General features: G+C 38.9%; 1 protein-coding gene across 10 annotated transcripts in view; it reads left to right on the top strand.

The window, feature by feature from the left end:
• Positions 1 to 18,824, top strand: part of hdac4 (histone deacetylase 4) — a 436,407-nt gene that overhangs the window by 18,557 nt on the left and 399,026 nt on the right. For 5 of the 10 annotated variants that reach the window (XM_073046732.1, XM_073046730.1, XM_073046729.1 and 2 more), the window contains exon 2: positions 14,456 to 14,677. In XM_073046732.1, coding sequence (XP_072902833.1) covers positions 14,565 to 14,677 — 113 coding nt within the window. In that variant the 5' untranslated portion in view covers positions 14,456 to 14,564. Of the gene's footprint in view, positions 1 to 14,452; positions 14,678 to 18,824 lie in introns of those variants that run through there. The other 5 variants (XM_073046735.1, XM_073046734.1, XM_073046733.1 and 2 more) reach the window with 3 other exon arrangements.

Below are 18,824 nucleotides of genomic sequence, written 5' to 3'. Positions count from 1 at the left end.
TAGAAGAATGGTGGTGGAGGGGATTCTCATTGAAATCTATTGAAAATTGAAAGCCCTGGATCGAGTAGGTGAGGAGAAGATGTTTCCTATTGTGGGGAAGTCTTGGCTCGGAGGGCATAATCTCAGAACAGAAGAATATCCCTTTAGAATAGAGATGAGAAGGAATTTCTTCAGCCAAAAGGTGGTGACTCTGTAGAATATATTGCCACAGACAGCTGTGGAGGCCAAGTCATTGGCTATATTTAAAGCCAAGATTGATAGGTTTTGATTACTAAAGATGTCAAAGGTTATGGAGAGGAGATAGGAAAATGGAGTTGAGAGGGATAATGAATCAGCCATGATGGAACAGTGGAGCAGACTCAATGGACGAAATGGCCTAATTCTGTTCCTTGGTCTTATGGTTTTTGCCCCTCATCATTTATAAACTGTTGTAAGGTCACCTATGCTGCTCATGATTTATAACCACTATAAATCACCCCTCAGCTTTGTATACTCCAGGGAAAAATGTCTACCCAGCCTCTCCCTACATCTCAAATCTTCTAGTCTAGTAGCATCCTTTTTTTTATCCACTCCAGCTTAATGACCATCTTCCTCTAGCAGTGTGTAGCTGCAATCTGATGTCCCAGTTCCTAATTTCAATGCTAAACACAGCCTTCAGTACCTCTAAAACGTGTTGTCACGTCAAGAAACTATGTATCCGTACCATTAGTTATCTCTGTTCTACAATACTCCCCAAGGCCCTCTATTGTGTAAGCCCTGCTGTATTTTGGCTTGCCAAAATATAACTCTTTGCATTTATCTGAATTAAACTGTCATTCCTTAGCCAATTCGTTCAGCTGTTGAAGATTCTTTTATCTTAGAGAGTACCTTCACTGTCCACTATACCATCAATTTTAGTGCCTGCAAACTTAAGAAGTTCTCATCCATATGATCACTATTAATTTCCCTGAGATCACTAGTATCAAATGTCTTTATACATAGTAAATGCAGGCATGACTTACTTGTTCAGGATCTTATCCATCTTTTATGGTTCTACACATAACTGATCTTGTTGATCTTTAACATAGGACACGTAAAATGGCCCATTAGTCCATGGTATATGCCAAACTCAGTGCCAGATTCTACGATGTTCTACGAGGCTGTGGTGGCCAGTGCTATCATGTTTGCTGTTGTGTGCTGGGGCAGCAGGCTGAGGGTAGCAGACACCAACAGAATCAACAAACTCATTCATAAGGCCAGTGATGTTGTAGGGGTGGAACTGGACTCTCTGACGGTGGTGTCTGAAAAGAGGATGCTGTCCAAGTTGCATGCCATCTTGGACAATGACTCCCATCCACTCCATAATGTACTGGTTAGGCACAGGAGTACATTCAGCCAGAGACTCATTCTACCGAGATGCAACACTGAGCGTCATAGGAAGTCATTCCTGCCTGTGGCCATCAAACTTTACAACTCCTCCCTCGAAGTATCAGACACCCTGAGCCAATAGGCTGGTTCTGGACTTATTTCCACTTGGCATGATTACCTTATTATTATTTAATTATTTATGGTTTATATTGCTATATTTCTACACTATTCTTGGTTGGCGCGGCTGTAACGTAACCCAATTTCCCTCAGGATCAATAAAGTATGTCTTTCTGTCAAATTACACTCTCTTCTGCCTGCACATATCCCTATCCCACCATTCCCTGCATATTTTTGTGTCTATCTGAAAGCTTGTAAAATGCCGCTATATATCTACTTTCACCATTTCCCTGGCATTCGGTGCCAACCATCTACTACTTGCTGTGTTTAAAAATAATACTTGTCCCATATATTTTCTTTAAACTTTCTCCTCTCACATTAAACTCATCTTCTATAGTATTTGATATTTTTACCCTGTGATAAAGATTCTGACTGTCCCACCTATCCATACCTCTCATAATTAAAAAACATTTCTATTCAGTTCACTCTCGGCTTTTGATGCAATGGAGAAAATAATTCAGGTTTGTTAAACCTCTGCTTGTACTTCTTTCAAGAAAAAGTGGCAAAACATCACCCATTTTTTCCCAACTGAAAGTATCCTGTCTTTCACGTTGTGTAGCTTTTCCAGGTCAGGGTGTTGTACTTTATTTCTAAGTTCTATCATGGGAAGAGTTTTCTAGGAGCTCAGAAGAAGAGAATATACAATATCAACAACCTCAACAATAGAACAGAAACAGGTCCATTGGCCCATGATTCTTAATTAATCCTTTCTGCCTCCATGAGGTCCATAACCCTCTATTCTCTTCATATTCATATGCCTATCCATGATCTATTGTGTCTGCTTACGCCACTACCCTGGCAGCATATTCTAGGCAACCAGCACTCTCGATGTAAGCTGTAAGGAGCCCTATTCTCTCCCTGGTTAGTCTTTTTTTTAAACCCTTAATATACTTCTACAATTTCTGGATTCTTCTTCACTTTATTTGCTAAAGCTGTCTGTTGTTCCCTTTTTGCCCTGCGGTTTTGCTCTTGACTGCTATCCTACATCCTCTAAACTCCTCAAGGGATTCATTTCATCCCAGCTACCAATACCTGACACATGGCTCTTTTCTCAAGACCAGAGCATCAATATCTCTTCTCATCCAGGATTTTCTACTTCTACCAGCCTTGTTCTTTGCTCTGCCAGGAATTCTTGTTGTCTCACCTTTTAAAGCCGCTTGCCAGATATTTCTTTACTACAAATAGCCTCCTCCAATCAACCTTTAAAAGCTTTTGAATAATACCATTAAAATTGACCTTGCCAAAATTTAAGATTTTAACTTCTGGGCCAGTTGTATCCTTTTCTATAGCTACTTTAGAACTGAGAATTATCATCAATGCTCTGAAAAAGTTTCTCCATTAGCAGTACCTTATTTCCCAAAAGACATTGGAGATTTCCTCCTCCTCTAGTAGAGCTGTCTGTGTTTTTCCCTCGGACCCTGTGGGAGGCTAGTACAGAAATTGTGAGGGCCCTAGCAGTGATATTTAGCCTTGAGTGTGGTGCTGGAGGATTGGAGGACAGCTAATGTTCAGGGGAAATTTACGTGGAGTTCTGCATAGTTCTCCAATAAGAAGGCGAAAGGATGGGAGGTATGGGAATAGTGCTGTACAAAGGCTGTTGTAAATCTAGTCAGGAAGAAAAGACGAGCTTATGAAAGGTTCAAAAGACTTGGTAATGATAGAGATCTAGAAGAGTATAAGGCTAGCAGGAAGGAGCTTTAGAATGAAATTAGGAGAGCCAGAAGGGGCCATGAGAAGGCCTTGGCAGACAGGATTAAGGAAAACTCCAAGGCATTCTAGAAGTGTGTGAAGAGCAAGAGGATAAGACGTGAGAGAATAGGACCAATCAATTGTGACAGTGGAAAAGTGTGTATGGAACCGGAGGAGATAGCAGAGGTACTTAATGAGTACTTTGCTTCAGTATTCACTGCAGAAAAAGATCTTGGCAATTGTAGAGATGACTTACAGTGGACAGAAAAACTTGAGCATATAGTTATTAAGAAAGAGGATGTGCTGGAGATTTTGGAAAGCATCAAGTTGGATAAATCACCAGGACCAGATGAGATGTACCCCAGGCTACTGTGGGAGGCGAGGGAAGGGGTTACTGAGTCTCTGGCGATGATCTTTGCATCATCAATGGGGGCGGGAGAGGTTCCAGAGGATTGGAGGGTTGCAGATGTTGTTCCCTTGTTCAAGAAAGGGAGTAGAGATAGCCCAGGAAGTTATAGACCAGTGAGTCTTATTTCAGTGGTTGGTAAGTTAATGGACAAAATCTTGAGAGACAGGATTTATGAACATTTGGAGAGGCATAATATGATTAGGAATAGTCAGCATGGCTTTGACAAAGGCACATCGTGCCTTACGAGCCTGATTGAATCTTTTGAGGATATGACTAAACATATTGATGGAGGTAGAGCAGTAGATGTATTGTATACGGATTTCAGCAAGGCATTTGACAAGGTACCCCATGCAAGGCTTATTGAGAAAGTAAGGAGGCATGGTATCCAAGGGGACCTTGCTTTGTGGATCCAGAATTGGCTTGCCCACAGAAGGCAAAGAGTGGTTGTAGACAGGTCATATTCTGCATGGAGGTCGGTCACCAGTGATGTGCCTCAGGGATCTATTCTGGGACCCCTACTCTTCGTGATTTTCATAAATGACCTGGTTGAGGAAGTGGAGGGATGGGTTAGTAAATTTGCTGATGACACAAAGGTTGGGGGTGTTGTGGGTACTGTGAAGGGCTGTCAGAGGTTACAGCGGGACATTGATAGGATGCAAAAATGGGCTGAGAAGAGGCAAATAGAGTTCAACCCAGATAAGTGTGAGGTGGTTCATTTTGGTAGGTCAAGAATAGGGAGAATATAGAATTAATGGTAAGACTCTTGGCAGTGTGGAGGATCAGAGGGATCTTGGGGTCTGAGTCCATCCGACACTCAAAGCTGCTGCGCAGATGGACTGTGTGGTTAAGAAGGCGTATGGTGTATTGGCCTTCATCAATCGTGGGATTGAGTTTAAGAGTGGAGAGGTAATGCTGAAGCTATATAGGACCCTGCTCAGACCCCACTTGGAGTTCTATGCTCTGTTCTGGTTGCCTCACTACAGGAAGGATGTGGAAACCATAGAAAGGGTGCAGAGGAGATTTACAAGGATGTTACCTGGATTGGGAGGCATGTCTTATGAGAATAGGTTGAGTGAAATCAGCCTTTTTTCCTGGGATCGATGGAGGATGAGAGGTGAACTGATAGAGGTGTATAAAATGGTGAGAAGTATTGATTGTGTGGATAGTCAGAGGCTTTTTCCCAGGGCTGAAATGGCTAGCATGAGAGGGCACAGTTTTAAGGTGCTTTGAAGTAGGTACAGAGGAGATGTCAGGGGTAAGTTTTTTTACACAGAGAGTGTTGCATGCGTGGAATGGGCTGCCGATGATGGTGGTGGAGGCGGATATGATAGGGTCTTTTAAGAGACTCCTGGATAGGTACGTGGAGCTTTGAAAAATAGAGGGCTATGGGTAACCCTAGGTAATTTCTAAGGAAGAACATGTTCGGCACAGCTTTATGGGCCGAAGGGCCTGTATTGTGCTGTAGGTTTTCTATATTTCTATGTTTCTAATGTTGTTCTGTTGTTTAAGAAGGGCTCTAAGATTAAGCCAGGAAATTATTGGCCGATAAGCTTGATATCAGTAGAGGGTAAATTATTGGAAGGTACTCTAAGGGACCAGATACTTAAGTATTTGGATAGACAGGGACAGATTTGGGATAATTATAGAGTTTTTCAAGGATGTTACCAGGAAAATTGATGAAGGCAAGGTAGTGTATGTTGTTTAAATGGACTTCAGCAAGACATTTGACAAGGTCCCCATAGGAGGTTGGTCAAGAAGGTTCAGTTGCTTGACATTCAAGATGAGGTAGTAAATTGGATTAGGCATTGGCTTCGCAGGAGAAGCCAGAGAACTATAAATAAATGCTTCTCTGACAGGAGGCCTGTGACTAGTGGTGTGCCGCAGAGATTGGTGCTGGGTCTGTTATTATGCCTTCTATATCAACAATCTGGAATATAATGTGGTAAACTGGATCAGCAGATGACACCAAGATTTGGGTGTAATGGACAGCAAGGAAGACTATTAAAGCTTGCATTTGGATCTGAACAAACTGGAAAATGAGAGATGCAATTTAATGCTGACAAGTGTGAGGTTTTGTACTTTGGTAGGACAGACCAGGGTAAGACTTGCACAGTGAGTGGTGGGGCACTGAAGAGTGCGGAAGAGAGGGATCTGGGATTCATAATTCCTTGAAAGTGGTGTCACTGGTACATAGGGTCATAAAGAAAGCTTTTGTAAGATTGGAGTTTGGAGATTGTTGAAGTTGTACAAGACATTGACCAGAGGCTTAATTTGGAGAATTATCTGCAGCTTTGGTCACCTACATACTGGAAAGGAGTCAATAGGATTGAACGAGCGCAGAGAAAATTTACAAGGCTGTTGCCAGCACTTGCGAACTTGAGTTACAGGGAAAGGTTGAATAGGTTAGTACTTTATTCACTAGAGTGTAGGAGAATGAGGGGAGATGTGATAGAGATGTACAAAATTATGAGGGGTATATATAAAGTAAATGCAAGCAGGCTTTTTCCATTGAGTTTGAGATTAGAACTAGAGTTCATGGGTTAAGGGTGAAAGGTGAATTGTTGATGGGGGAAAATGTGGGGGGGGGGTATTTCCTCACTCAAGGGGTGATGAAAGTATGGGATGAGCTGCCATCGGGATTGGTGGATGTAGTTTTGGAGTAAATACATGGATAAGAGGGGTATTGAGTGCTATGGTCTGGGCGCAGATCAGTGGGACCGGGCAGATTAATAGCTTGACATGACCTAGATGGGCCAAACAAAGGTGCTGTTTCTGTGCTCTAGGGTTTTATGATTCTATGACTTTCTTGGTTCTGGGAGCACTGATTTTCTTAATGTCAGTGTCTGAGACACACTTCCAAATCTTCACATTTTAAATCATAGCAAACAATAAGGAGGGTAATGATACAGGTACAGGTAACTGATTAATTTTAGTATGGAATTGTGTGAATTGCTGTCTTTCCTCTTTATTTTGATCAAATAAAGTGCAATATATGGAATGCAATTCTATAGGAGTCGCAGGAGGAGAGAGACATGGTGTGCATGGTGACATATGCGGACAGATTAAGAATATACTTTTAATAAGGGAAAAAATATTTGCGGTCCTTGGCTTGGAAGTACTGGGTATAAAAGAAGGAGGTTCTGTTAAAACTTACTAAAGTGCGACTTCAACTCTTACCTGTGTATTCAGTCTAGGTTTGGTCTCTACTTTGTGGGAATGATGTGAAAGCAGCAGAGAGTGAAGAAAATATTCAGTAGAATTGTGCTAGGAAAGAGGATTCAATTTTCTGGATAGACTGAATAAATTGGGATTATTTCCCTTTGAACGTTTATTTTGTTAAAAACCTGGAAACTGTAAATAATTGGTGGAAAGATTGCAATCTAGGGGAGACTGTCTGAAGGTAATGGTGTGTTTAAAAAAAAGGGAGTGACATGAGGAAAGAAAGCCTTAATGCAGTGAGTAATCATGATCTGAAATTCAATATCAATAAACGGTGTTAATTGACATTCTGTCATAGATTTCAAAAATCTCAGACACTTCATGGATTAGGGGTTCCCAACCTGTGGTCCATAGACCCTTTACTTGATGGCATTGGTCCATGGCATAAAAAAGGTTGGGAGCTACTGTCAGATTGAAGGATTTTAAAGGGCATTTTTATCGTTTGAATTACTTTCGTTAAAGCTGACCATTTTGTCTATTCTTTGAAGTGTAGCAAATCTCTGATCTAACAGGACAATCACTGTTAATTCAGATACATTTAAGGCATTAGAAATCATATTTATATTCAGGATCTCTCCCCACTTCTATTCCCTTAAAATGAAATGTAGGACTTGAGGCCATTTTAAGAAAACATTCATGAAGAAAGTCCTTTGTTTCTGTTTATATTGAATGCACATTTGAGTTTGAGTATACCAGCCTTGAGCTTTAACATAGTAGGTATTGATTTGAATACAGTGAATCACACAGCCAACAGACATAAATAATGCATCTCTCTCTGTTTCTCCAAACAGCCTGAAAATCCAAATACTAATTCAACTTTCCATAAGAGCTGATGACAGTTGGCTACAATTGTCTTGTTATCTTTAGAAATAATTTTAACTAAATTGTAAATACACTAACATAGTTTGCATGATTTGCGGGTGAAGAACAATATGAAGTTCTTTGGTCATTGCTATTTGCGTCTTTCCCTTTTGTTTAAAGATGGGATGGAATTGTATCATGATTACTTGTTATTGTGCTTTGTATATGGCAGGATTATTCCTTGTTACATTTTAGATATCTCTTAAACTGCAATGTGAGCATTTGTTCAGTGATTTGTGGTTTTCTTGAGCTAATTTACCCAAGAACTGCAGTGAGACCTGGTGTACAAATCTCTGAATATGGCAGCATGGATTAAGAAAGTTCCCTGGCAGTTTATTGTCAATGAGAGGGAAGGTGAAATGCAGTTAGTTGCAAGTTTCTGAGGAAAATGCAAGCTTCTGCAGAGAATTGTATAAATCTGTGTTGTTACAACCTCAGTATATCATGCAGTTCTTAACTGGTGTTTCAAAAAGCAATTGCAGTTCTATGTAGAAAATGTAGTAGTTAATTTACATAGAGCAAGATCCTCTGTTCTTTGAAGTAACGAATTTCTCAATTTATGAAAAGGTTATGTTGCTACAAAATTCTTAAATCAAAAAAAGCTTCTACTCTAAGTTCAAATGTAAAAAAGCAGCTTGTGTTCTGTAGTTCAAACTTTGGTCAAAATGACTAAAACACCGAAAAGTCTCTTAAATAATAATTTCTTAATAAAATATTTAAATGCAAGAATCGTCAATGTCCAGTGGTGCAGTGGCATCGTGCGGACTTCAAGGCAAGTGGCCGCAGGTTCAAATCTGGCTGGTTCCTTGCATGCTTTCTATCTGTGTTGGGCTGAGCATCAAATTAGTAGTCGGCCTTGTAAAAAAAACAGACAAATGCTAAAGAAAGGGCAGGGTTGCTGCCAGATGCGCCACAAGGCGTGAAAAGGAACAACAACACAAAAGCATAAGTAAAGTAGCCTCTTCAAATGAAACAGGAAGTCCTGAAAACTTCTTGACAAGGTGGATGTGTAGAGGATGTTTGTCCCCCGTGAGACAATCTAAAATTGGGAATCATGGTTTGAAACTAAGCGGTTCCCCATTTAAAACAGATAAGCATTTTCTTTTCTACTGAGGGTTGTGTCTGGAACTCTGCTTCCAGTGTGTTTTGAGAGAGTCCTTAAATATTTCTTACTGTGCATTAGATACATTCTTGAAATGCAGGAGGTGATAAATTGGCCTAAGTAGATAGGAATGCAGGACAGGAGTAAGATTGCAGTTAAATCAGCCATGATAGTATGAAAGGCAGGCCTACTCCTGACTGTGTAATCTTTGTATATGAGTGATAGATGTGGCTTTGTATGTTAAGTTGATGCTAAGGAAAGTGAAAGGCAAGTTGTTACTGACATTCAGTGGATGGTAATAGTGAAACTGAGCTTGATGATGTAATGAAGGGTATATTTAATACTATGCCCCATGTTGAAATTGTTGGTTTTGACGGTGACTGTTGTTTCTGTTTTGGCATAAAGTAATGCTTCATGTTCTTTCCATGTGAACTATTTTGTGCAGTGGTGGTGTTATATTGGTGGCTTTCTGCAACTGTGTACTCATTCTCCAACAGTTATTTGTAGGCTCTTCAGCATGAGTTCTTTTCCACATCATCCTAATTTTCTTCAGCATTAGCTTAATTCACTATCTTGAAGAAAAAGGACACGGCACACCAACACCAAAATCTCATCCCAACTGTGAAGCATGGTGGAAGGAGCATCGGGGTTTGGGGCTGCTTTGCTGCCTCAGGGCTTGGACAGTTTGCAGTTGTTGAGGGAACAATGCATTCAAAGTGTATCAAGACATTTTACAGAAGAATGTAAGGGTAGCAGTCAGTCACCTGAAGCTTAGTAGAACCTGGATGATGCAACAGGACAATGATCTGAAAGAGTAAATCAACAACAGAATGGTTTAAGAAAAGAAGAAAATTTATATTTTGGAATGGCCAAGTCAGAGTCTAGACCTTAACCCAATTGAGATGCTGTGGTATGACCTGAAGATGGCTGTTGAGACAGTTTTGTATGGAGGAATGGCCTGAAATTCCGCCTTGCTGTTGTGCAAGTCTGATAAGCTACAGGAAATGTTTGGTGGAAGTTATTTCTGCTAAAGCAGATTCTACCAGTTACTAAATACTAAATACAAGGGTTCACATACTTTTTCCAACCTGGACTGAATTGTTGAACAACATGTTCAATAATGACATGAAAAGTACAATTGTTTGTGCATTATTAGTTTAGGCAGATTGTGTTTGTTTATTATTGTGACTTAGATGAAGATGCAGAAAACCAGGTAATTCCAAAGGGTTCACAAGCTTTTTCTTGCAACTGTATGTGTGGGGCCTTCAAGATTCAGGGGAGTAGATTTAGGACGGAGATGAGGAGGAACTGCTTTTCCCAGAGAGTGGGGAATCTGTGAAATTCTCTGCCCAATGAAGCACTGGAGGCTACCTCAGTAAATATATTTAAGACAATGTTGGATAGATTTTTGCATGGTAGGGGAATTAAGGGTTATGGAGAAAAGGTAGGTAGGTGGAAATTAGTCCATAGGCAGATCAGCCATGATCTTAATGAATGGTGGAGCAGGCTCGACAGGCCAGATGGTCTACTCCTGCTTCAATTTTTTTATGTTTTTATGACTTTTTCAGATGAAGCTTCACCTCATCAATATTAAGCCGTTGTTTAGCAAAATAATTGCCACCTCTTTTGCTGATTTTTTAAGCTTCTTGAGAATTTTTTTATATAGTTGACATTCAAACTGGTTAGAGCTAGATTCATTATCCTCTTGACATTCTTTCAACTTTTATAACCATATAACCATATAACAATCATAGCACGGAAAACAGGCCATTCTGGCCCTCCTAGTCCGTGCCGAACTCTTAATCTCACCTATTCCCACCTACCCGCACTCAGCCCATAACCCTCCACTCCTTTCCTGTCCATATACCTATCCAATTTTACCTTAAATGACACAACTGAACTGGCCTCTACTACTTCTACAGGAAGCTCATTCCACACAGCTATCACTCTCTGAGTAAAGAAATACCCCCTCGTGTTTCCCTTAAACTTTTGCCCCCTAACTCTCAAATCATGTCCTCTCGTTTGAATCTCCCCTACTCTCAATGGAAACAGCCTATTCACGTCAACTCTATCTATCCCTCTCAACATTTTAAATACCTCGATCAAATCCCCCCTCAACCTTCTACGCTCCAATGAATAGAGACCTAACTTGTTCAACCTTTCTCTGTAACTTAAGTGCTGAAACCCAGGTAACATCCTAGTAAATCGTCTCTGCACTCTCTCTAATTTATTGATATCTTTCCTATAATTCGGTGACCAGAACTGTACACAATATTCCAAATTTGGCCTTACCAATGCCTTGTACAATTTTAACATTACATCCCAACTTCTGTACTCAATGCTCTGATTTATAAAGGCCAGGGTTCCAAAAGCCTTCTTCACCACCTACATGAGACTCCACCTTCAGGGAACTATGCACTGTTATTCCTAGATCTCTCTGTTCTACTGCATTCCTCAATGCCCTACCATTTACCCTGTATGTTCTATTTGGATTATTCCTGCCAAAATGTAGAACCTCACACTTCTCAGCATTAAACTCCATCTGCCAACGTTCAGCCCATTCTTCTAACCGGCATAAATCTCCCTGCAAGCTTTGAAAACCCATCTCATTATCCACAACACCTCCTACCTTAGTATCATCAGCATACTTACTAATCCAATTTACCACCCCATCATCCAGATCATTTATGTATATTACAAACAACATTGGGCCCAAAACAGATCCCTGAGGCACCCCGCTAGTCACCGGCCTCCATCCCGATAAACAATTATCCACCACTACTCTCTGGCATCTCCCATCTAGCCACTGTTGAATCCATTTTATTACTCCAGCATTAATACCTAACGACTGAACCTTCTTAACTAACCTTCCATGTGGAACTTTGTCAAAGGCCTTGCTGAAGTCCATATAGACTACATCCACTGCCTTACCCTCGTCAACATTCCTCGTAACTACTTCAAAAAATTCAATAAGGTTTGTCAAACATGACCTTCCACGCACAAATCCATGCTGGCTACTCCTAATCAGATCCTGTCTATCCAGATAATTATAAATACTATCTCTAAGAATACTTTCCATTAATTTACCCACCACTGATGTCAAACTGACAGGTCTATAATTGCCAGGCTTACTTCTAGAACCCTTTTTAAACAATGGAACCACATGAGCAATACGCCAATCCTCCGGCACAATCCCCGTTTCTAATGACATCTGAAAGATCTCCGTCAGAGCTCCTGCTATCTCTACACAAACTTCCCTCAAGGTCCTGGGGAATATCCGGTCAGGACCCGGAGATTTATCCACTTTTAAATTTCTTAAAAGCGCCAGTACTTCCACCTCTTTAATTGTCATAGGTTCCATAACTTCCTTACTTGTTTCCCACACCTTACACCATTCAATATCCTTCTCCTTAGTGAATACCGAAGAGAAGAAATTGTTCAAAATCTCTCCCATCTCCCTCGGCTCCACACATAGCTGACCACCCTGATTCTCTAAGGGACCAATTTTATCCCTCACTATCCTCTTGCTTTTAATATAACTGTAGAAGCCTTTCGGATTTACTTCCACCTTATTTGCCAAACCAAACTCGTAACTTCTTTTAGCTTTTCTAATCTCTTTCTTAAGTTTCCTTTTACATTCTTTATATTCCTCGAGTAATTCCTTTACTCCATGCTGCCTATATCTATTGTAGACATCCCTCTTTTTTCGAACCAAGTTTCTAATATCCCTTGAAAACCATGGTGCTTTCAAACCTTTAACCTTTCCTTTCAACCGAACAGGAACATAAAGATTCTGTACCCTCATAATTTCACCCTTAAATGACCTCCATTTCTCTATTACATCCTTCCCATAAAACAACTTGACCCAATCCACTCTCTCTAAATCCCTGCGCATCTCCTCAAAGTTAGCCTTTCTCCAATCAAAAATCTCAACTCTAGGTCCAGTCCTGTCCTTCTCCATAATTATATTGAAGCTAATGCTATTGTGATCACTGGACCCGAAGTGCTCCCCAACACATACATCTGTCAGCTGACCTATCGCATTCCCTAACAGGAGATCCAACACTGCCCCATCTCTAGTCGGTACTTCTATGTATTATTTTGCCATAACAATCTTGCTTGCTTCTACTTCAAATCTTTTAACTATGGTAAATGCTCATCTTTTTTACAAACTTTCCTTTTATAACCACCTGACACAGAGTGCACTTACAAGGGTAACACTTTGGACACAAAGTTTTATTTTGTCCATGATGTTCAAGGTTGTTTGAACCTTGACACTTCCAAGATTTAATGAACAGCTATTGTCTGCCAAGCATAGATTTTTTAAGAACTTCTGTTATATTCAACTTAGTTTAAATGCCATGGTTTCTTAGATAATGTGCAATCTTCAGAGCTGCCAGGAAGATTTTGAAGAATGTGCAAAACAATTGGGGATAAATCATAATGACAAGTAGAGCATTCTGATTTTCACAAAGTCAACAAACTGGTGTTGGAGAAGTGTGAAATGTACGCAGTGTCATTTTCGTCACAACAAAATATAGCCTCACAAATTGAGAATACATGCTCCAAAGAGACCAGGATTTTTCAATATAAATCCATAAATCTCTGAACTAGTACGTGTTTTAAGTTCATCTTTTTTAGCAAATGGACATTGATTTAATGTCTTATCTGAGAGGAAGCAGCGTTCCAAAAAGTGATGTAGCAAGAATTCTGCCAAGGCATTTGCACTTAAAAATCTATTTAGGACTAGGCAATTGAGCCCGTGGTTGGAAAACAAATTGGAATACATTGGTGACAACAAGGGATAGTGAGGAATTTAAGAGGTTTACACTAGGTTATTGTTCTTCATTGCAGTACCTGTGGGACACAGGTCTTTACCATCAACTCAGAATGCTCCTTTGATGGGTGGTCAATGTCTGAATGGAGACTGGCCCAGAAGCAGTGATGGAGATGTTGAAGAAAGTGACCATTTCTCTTACAGAGTGCAGCTGGGGTGGGGGGGAGAACATAGCACCTCCATAAGTAATATGTTCACTTTAATTGGGAGCGTGGCTGCCACATTGACAGTTTGTTTACCAAGATGGACAAAATTTAAAATGTAGTTACGATACGTGCCTGGAAAACTGGATGTGAGACTGCTATTGGAAGCATGGAGAGATTTGTAAAGTAGATATAGGAAGAGTGAGATTAGCTACTGATTTTGATAAAATGAGTTATTCAACCTATACTTTTGGAGTTGTTCATTTTGTTATATTTATTTTCTAAAGGGAATATTTTCACTTCTTACCATGAAACTTTGGAAATCTGGAGTATGTCCATAAGTCTGTAATATATAAGAGCAGAATTAGGCTGTTCTGCCCATTGAGCCTACTCTGCCATTTGATCACGATTGGTTTATTTTCTCTCTCCACCCCATTTTCCTACTTTCTTTCCGTAACCTTTGATGCCTTTACTAATCAGGAAACTATCAACCTTTACTCTAAATATAACTAATGACTTGACCTCCACATTGCTGAGTAAAGGTTATTTGCTTTTGGAACAAGTTTTTGCTGTTAATATTAATTGGTCTAAAATAGCCAAAATGTTTTGAACTTCTTTTGTGGTAAGAATGCCTTTTCAAATTTAAATTAACCAAATATCTTTCTCAGCAGGTTCACAGTTGGAAGTGGAGTGAAGAAAATACCTAGTTTGGAAAGTAGTTCTTTGGCTGAAGAACAGGATGCATTACTGATCAAGAATTTAGTAATTTACCAAATTTGTATGTATTCCTGGAGCCCTTGGGGGCTGTCATTTTATTTGCTCGGAAAATTTGATCCATTGATATTTGCTGCATCTGTGGACTGTCTAAATGATGACCTCTCAAAGCCATTCAGGTAGGCCATGTTCAGTAGTTTTTGTGTTGTATGTGTTGACAATATTGATGTTTTTTTCCAAATCATGTTGTTTGCTATAGTGATGAGGACCTCCCAGAAAGTCCCAAGTTCATTTGAACCTTAAACCATCTGAGCTTGGACAGGATTATTATCAATCACCACATCCTTGCTGTAGGATAACTTTATTGCTCATCTTAATGTTTACTGATATTCGAGGGATGGATGAATAATGGAAAAAAAACTGGGCTTGATACTTTCCACAGGTTCATAACCTGTTTATTAGCATTAATGTAAAGAATTGCCACTTGGATAAGTTTTTGCATCTCTAACCACCTATAGTGCCACAACTCAGCACAAATATGTTTCTATAGAGGAGAGTTGTGGTAGAAGTTGTCAAATTAAATTCTGCATGGTACAATGCCTTGTTCTAAATAAAGTCTTTGTCAGTGGCAAAATGGAATTTCAGACGGTTTCAATAACATGTTTTTTTTTGTTAAAATAGCTTTCTTCTTTTCTTAGCATGTTAGTATTCTACTTCCTAACTCTGAAATGAACATCTGGAATCCCACGTGTATATTTGTCGTGGTTTATTGGATTATACCCTACATAGAAATCTATACAAGAAATTTTACTGTGATTGTGGCAGTGTGTTTTTTCCTGTATTGTCCAATGTTGAGGTTATCTACCTCTTGGATAACTATTTATATTTCATGTTCTAAAAGTACTCTACACTAAGGACAACACTGTAAACTGAAGAGTGAAAGAATTTGAGCTACTTTTGAAGGGGAAAAAATAACTTGCATTTTTGACAATATGGCTATCTATGTTTCCTTTGTCTAGCTTTATTTTAAATGTATGCCTATAATATGATGAATTTTTAATTTCTACCATTTTCTGTTAACAAGAAAACTATGTTAAATAAATAGCATGAAGCCAAAATATTGTTTGGGGGAAAGCAGAAAAGCAAGTTTGTTATGTTTCCACACTTTGGAAGGAAAGTTTGTATTAAATATGAGCCCTATTTTTTGCAATGACATTTTATTTATGCCACGTTTGTTCACAGGAAGCCCAGAATACTTGCATTTTGTAAATCTATACAATAAATTTTACCTGATTCTGTCTTTTCCTTAATTTTGCCTTTTTTTATTCCTACAATACTTCACTTTAGGTTATTTATTTTTCCCCTCTGATGACAGTGGTCATAATAATTAAGCTGGAACTTGCTGTCAGAATAAGTGTATTAACACCATATAATGTTATTAATGAACAAATTATTCAACAAGTACAGGGGATCAAGATATGCTCAAATTGCAAATCTCCAGGCCTTGAGTTACATTGCTTTGACACTTGTTTAGTACAAATAACATCTTGTTTTTATCCTACCTGCCATTTTTGAAATATTGCTATATTTGCTCAATTGGCTTGTAAACAGATTCTTAAGCAGGGAAAATACTGTACCTTTGAACAGAATACGCATTAATCTAATGCTAATTATCCTCATTGGTTTATAAAGGAATCATTTTAAGCTGTTCAGTTTCATTCTTGCATGCAGACAAGCGCGGTTGCTAGATACTTTGTGAAAAGGATATAGACTTAAATTTTTTTGGTTAATTAATTTTGCTATTAATGCAGTGTTCTCTTTATTTCACTTGTGTCATATTTGACTTTAAATTAGTGCTGACAGCTCAGGGTTGGAAGCATTCCGGGAAATATCATTGCATGACATGTTATGTCTGATGTAATATGTCATATGATGAGATCGTATTAATAACTACCATCAATTCTGTAGCAGAGCAGCCTGGACCAGGTGGTAAAGGCTCTCACCGTGGCTTTCAGATTAAATTAGGCATTGACTTCAAGTCAAGATTTGGGACTCCAGCCTTGTCCCCCATACCCATGATGATCATCCTGGCCTAAATTGCTATTACAACAGCTGCTATACTTAAACCTCAGGCCCAGTGCAGGGACAAGTTGCAGCTGCATTTCAGTGGCTTACTCATTAGATAATAAAGTGTGCTCCTCAAGTTTGTCAAGCAGATTTTTTCAGTTTTTACATATTAATACTGCAGGCTACAATCTGAATATGCAGGTTCTCCTGCACAGTTACAGATTTATCTCCTGCGTTGCCCTCAGTTGTTTCAAGGAAACTTCTAGACATTTTGGCATGGTTGTAACCCTTCATTAAATAACAATATTCCCTCCTCTGTCATTTGTTCCATTTTCATTTCTGAAATAGTATTTAATAAAGATTAAAAATCTTGTCTGACAATTCATAATTGTAATCCATTTATCAGTTAAAGCTTCCAGAAAGATTGGCTGCAAAACTATTTGAGATTAAGGATGCAGAAACAGTTCTAAATGATAGGATGCGCTGTGAGTTCTGTTGCTTCAGGCAGTCTTGGTTGTTTGATATGACTGGGGAGCCATGGAATCTTAGTTAAGGAGAAGATAATAGATATGCAGATAACAAGAATGAAATTGAATCTGGACTTCTGCTCTTAAGACAGCGAACAAGTCTGAGCATTGTATTTTGAATGAGTTGAACTAAATCTATAAACTGGTGAGCCTTGATTTAAAAAAAATGAGCTGTTTCAAAAAGCTTATAGAATAATATTGATTATAGTTTAAAATTCTTGAGCTTGTGCTCATATCCTGATTTTCTTTCAGTTTGGCATAATTATATGGAATTACAGGCAAACACAATGGCTTCTTGTGGGCTCTGTTATGTATTCCTGCATCCAGGTGGAGATGAGAATAAATAGGTGGCTGAATAGCATGTATTCACCTTCAGACTGCAGTAAAGCTATTAATAATAATGATAGGAGGTTACATTATTGTTGGGCAGTTGTAACTAGAGTTTGTTTGTATTGTTAGTGGTATTTACTGTGAATTCCAAGAGAGAAAATGACTTGATTGCCTACTGGTTTTTGATGACCAAAAGGGTCAGACATACATTTGATTAGTAGGTTTTGTGGTGTACTTTTATGAAGGATTTGTTTATTATATCCCGATTACCTTGTACCATGTGCAAATACTCACCTTGAAAACAAATTTTTTTTTTCCAGTTCATTCAGCGGTAGCACTAGCATCTATTGCCCATATTGAATTGCTTGCTGAGCCTTCTATTAAAGAGACATCTATTCCATATAAGGAGTTTCCATATATCCAGACCTAATATGAATGCAGATTTCCTTTCAGTTTGGGAAATTTGTGATGGTGACATGCCACAACTATTCTTATTTTCCCAGATGTATTTGTGGAATCCAAACTCTTGTATCTAGCTTTAAAATGTATCTCTGGATTACTAGCCATAAACATTATGCTAGCATATCTACATGATTTGATTGCACTAGCTATTTCATTAAAGAAATGTGTATCATGAGATCACATAATCAGCTCACAAATGAAGTTAAGGTATATTACTTTAATATAAGTTCAAACTGCGTAATAAAGGAAATTCATGGTCCTGTCTTGTGAGCCAAGAGGGTCTGAGTTTGAATTCCATTTCCAGAATGACACATCTCCTTCCCTTTTCAGCACATTTCTTGAAGTGGTATTGGTGGCATTTGTGGTTATGTCCTAGATTTCCTGTTGGTTTCAGTGTTTGACTGAAGGGGGCTAATAGTGCCATCTATAACATAAGGAGACAATGAAAGACAGAAATTCAAAAAATGAACTTTGAAAATGGAATGTTCTTGTGATGGCAACTTTAATTTTTTACAAACACTACCATACCAATATGAAACTCATTTATAGCTCAAGATGAATTAATAAGTCTCAGTGAGTGGGGGAAAAAATGAATGAGGCGATGATTACTTGGTATTCAGTCTCTGAATTTGCTTAAACATGAATATCATTGTGTACTGAAACTCAACCACTGAAGCAGGGCGATCCTGGTTACAAAGTGGAATCAAAAGTTTGAATATATTGCTGTACGTCCTGTGAATTACTTCCATACACATGGGGAGGTATCTTGGAGGTGAGGTGTAACATAGCTGCAGAGAGGATTGACAAGAATGTTCAAAGTAAATTTCATTATCAAAGTACCATATACAACCCTGAAATTTATTTTCCTGTGGGCATATTCAGCAAATCTATATAATAGTAACTATAACCAGATCAATGAAAGATCAATCAGAGTGCAGAA

This window comes from Hemitrygon akajei, chromosome 5 (genome assembly GCF_048418815.1).
Source record: "Hemitrygon akajei chromosome 5, sHemAka1.3, whole genome shotgun sequence".
Lineage (NCBI taxonomy): Eukaryota > Metazoa > Chordata > Chondrichthyes > Myliobatiformes > Dasyatidae > Hemitrygon > Hemitrygon akajei.
The sequence above is the reverse complement of the archived record's forward strand: the minus strand, read 5'-3'. Positions and strand labels throughout refer to the sequence as shown.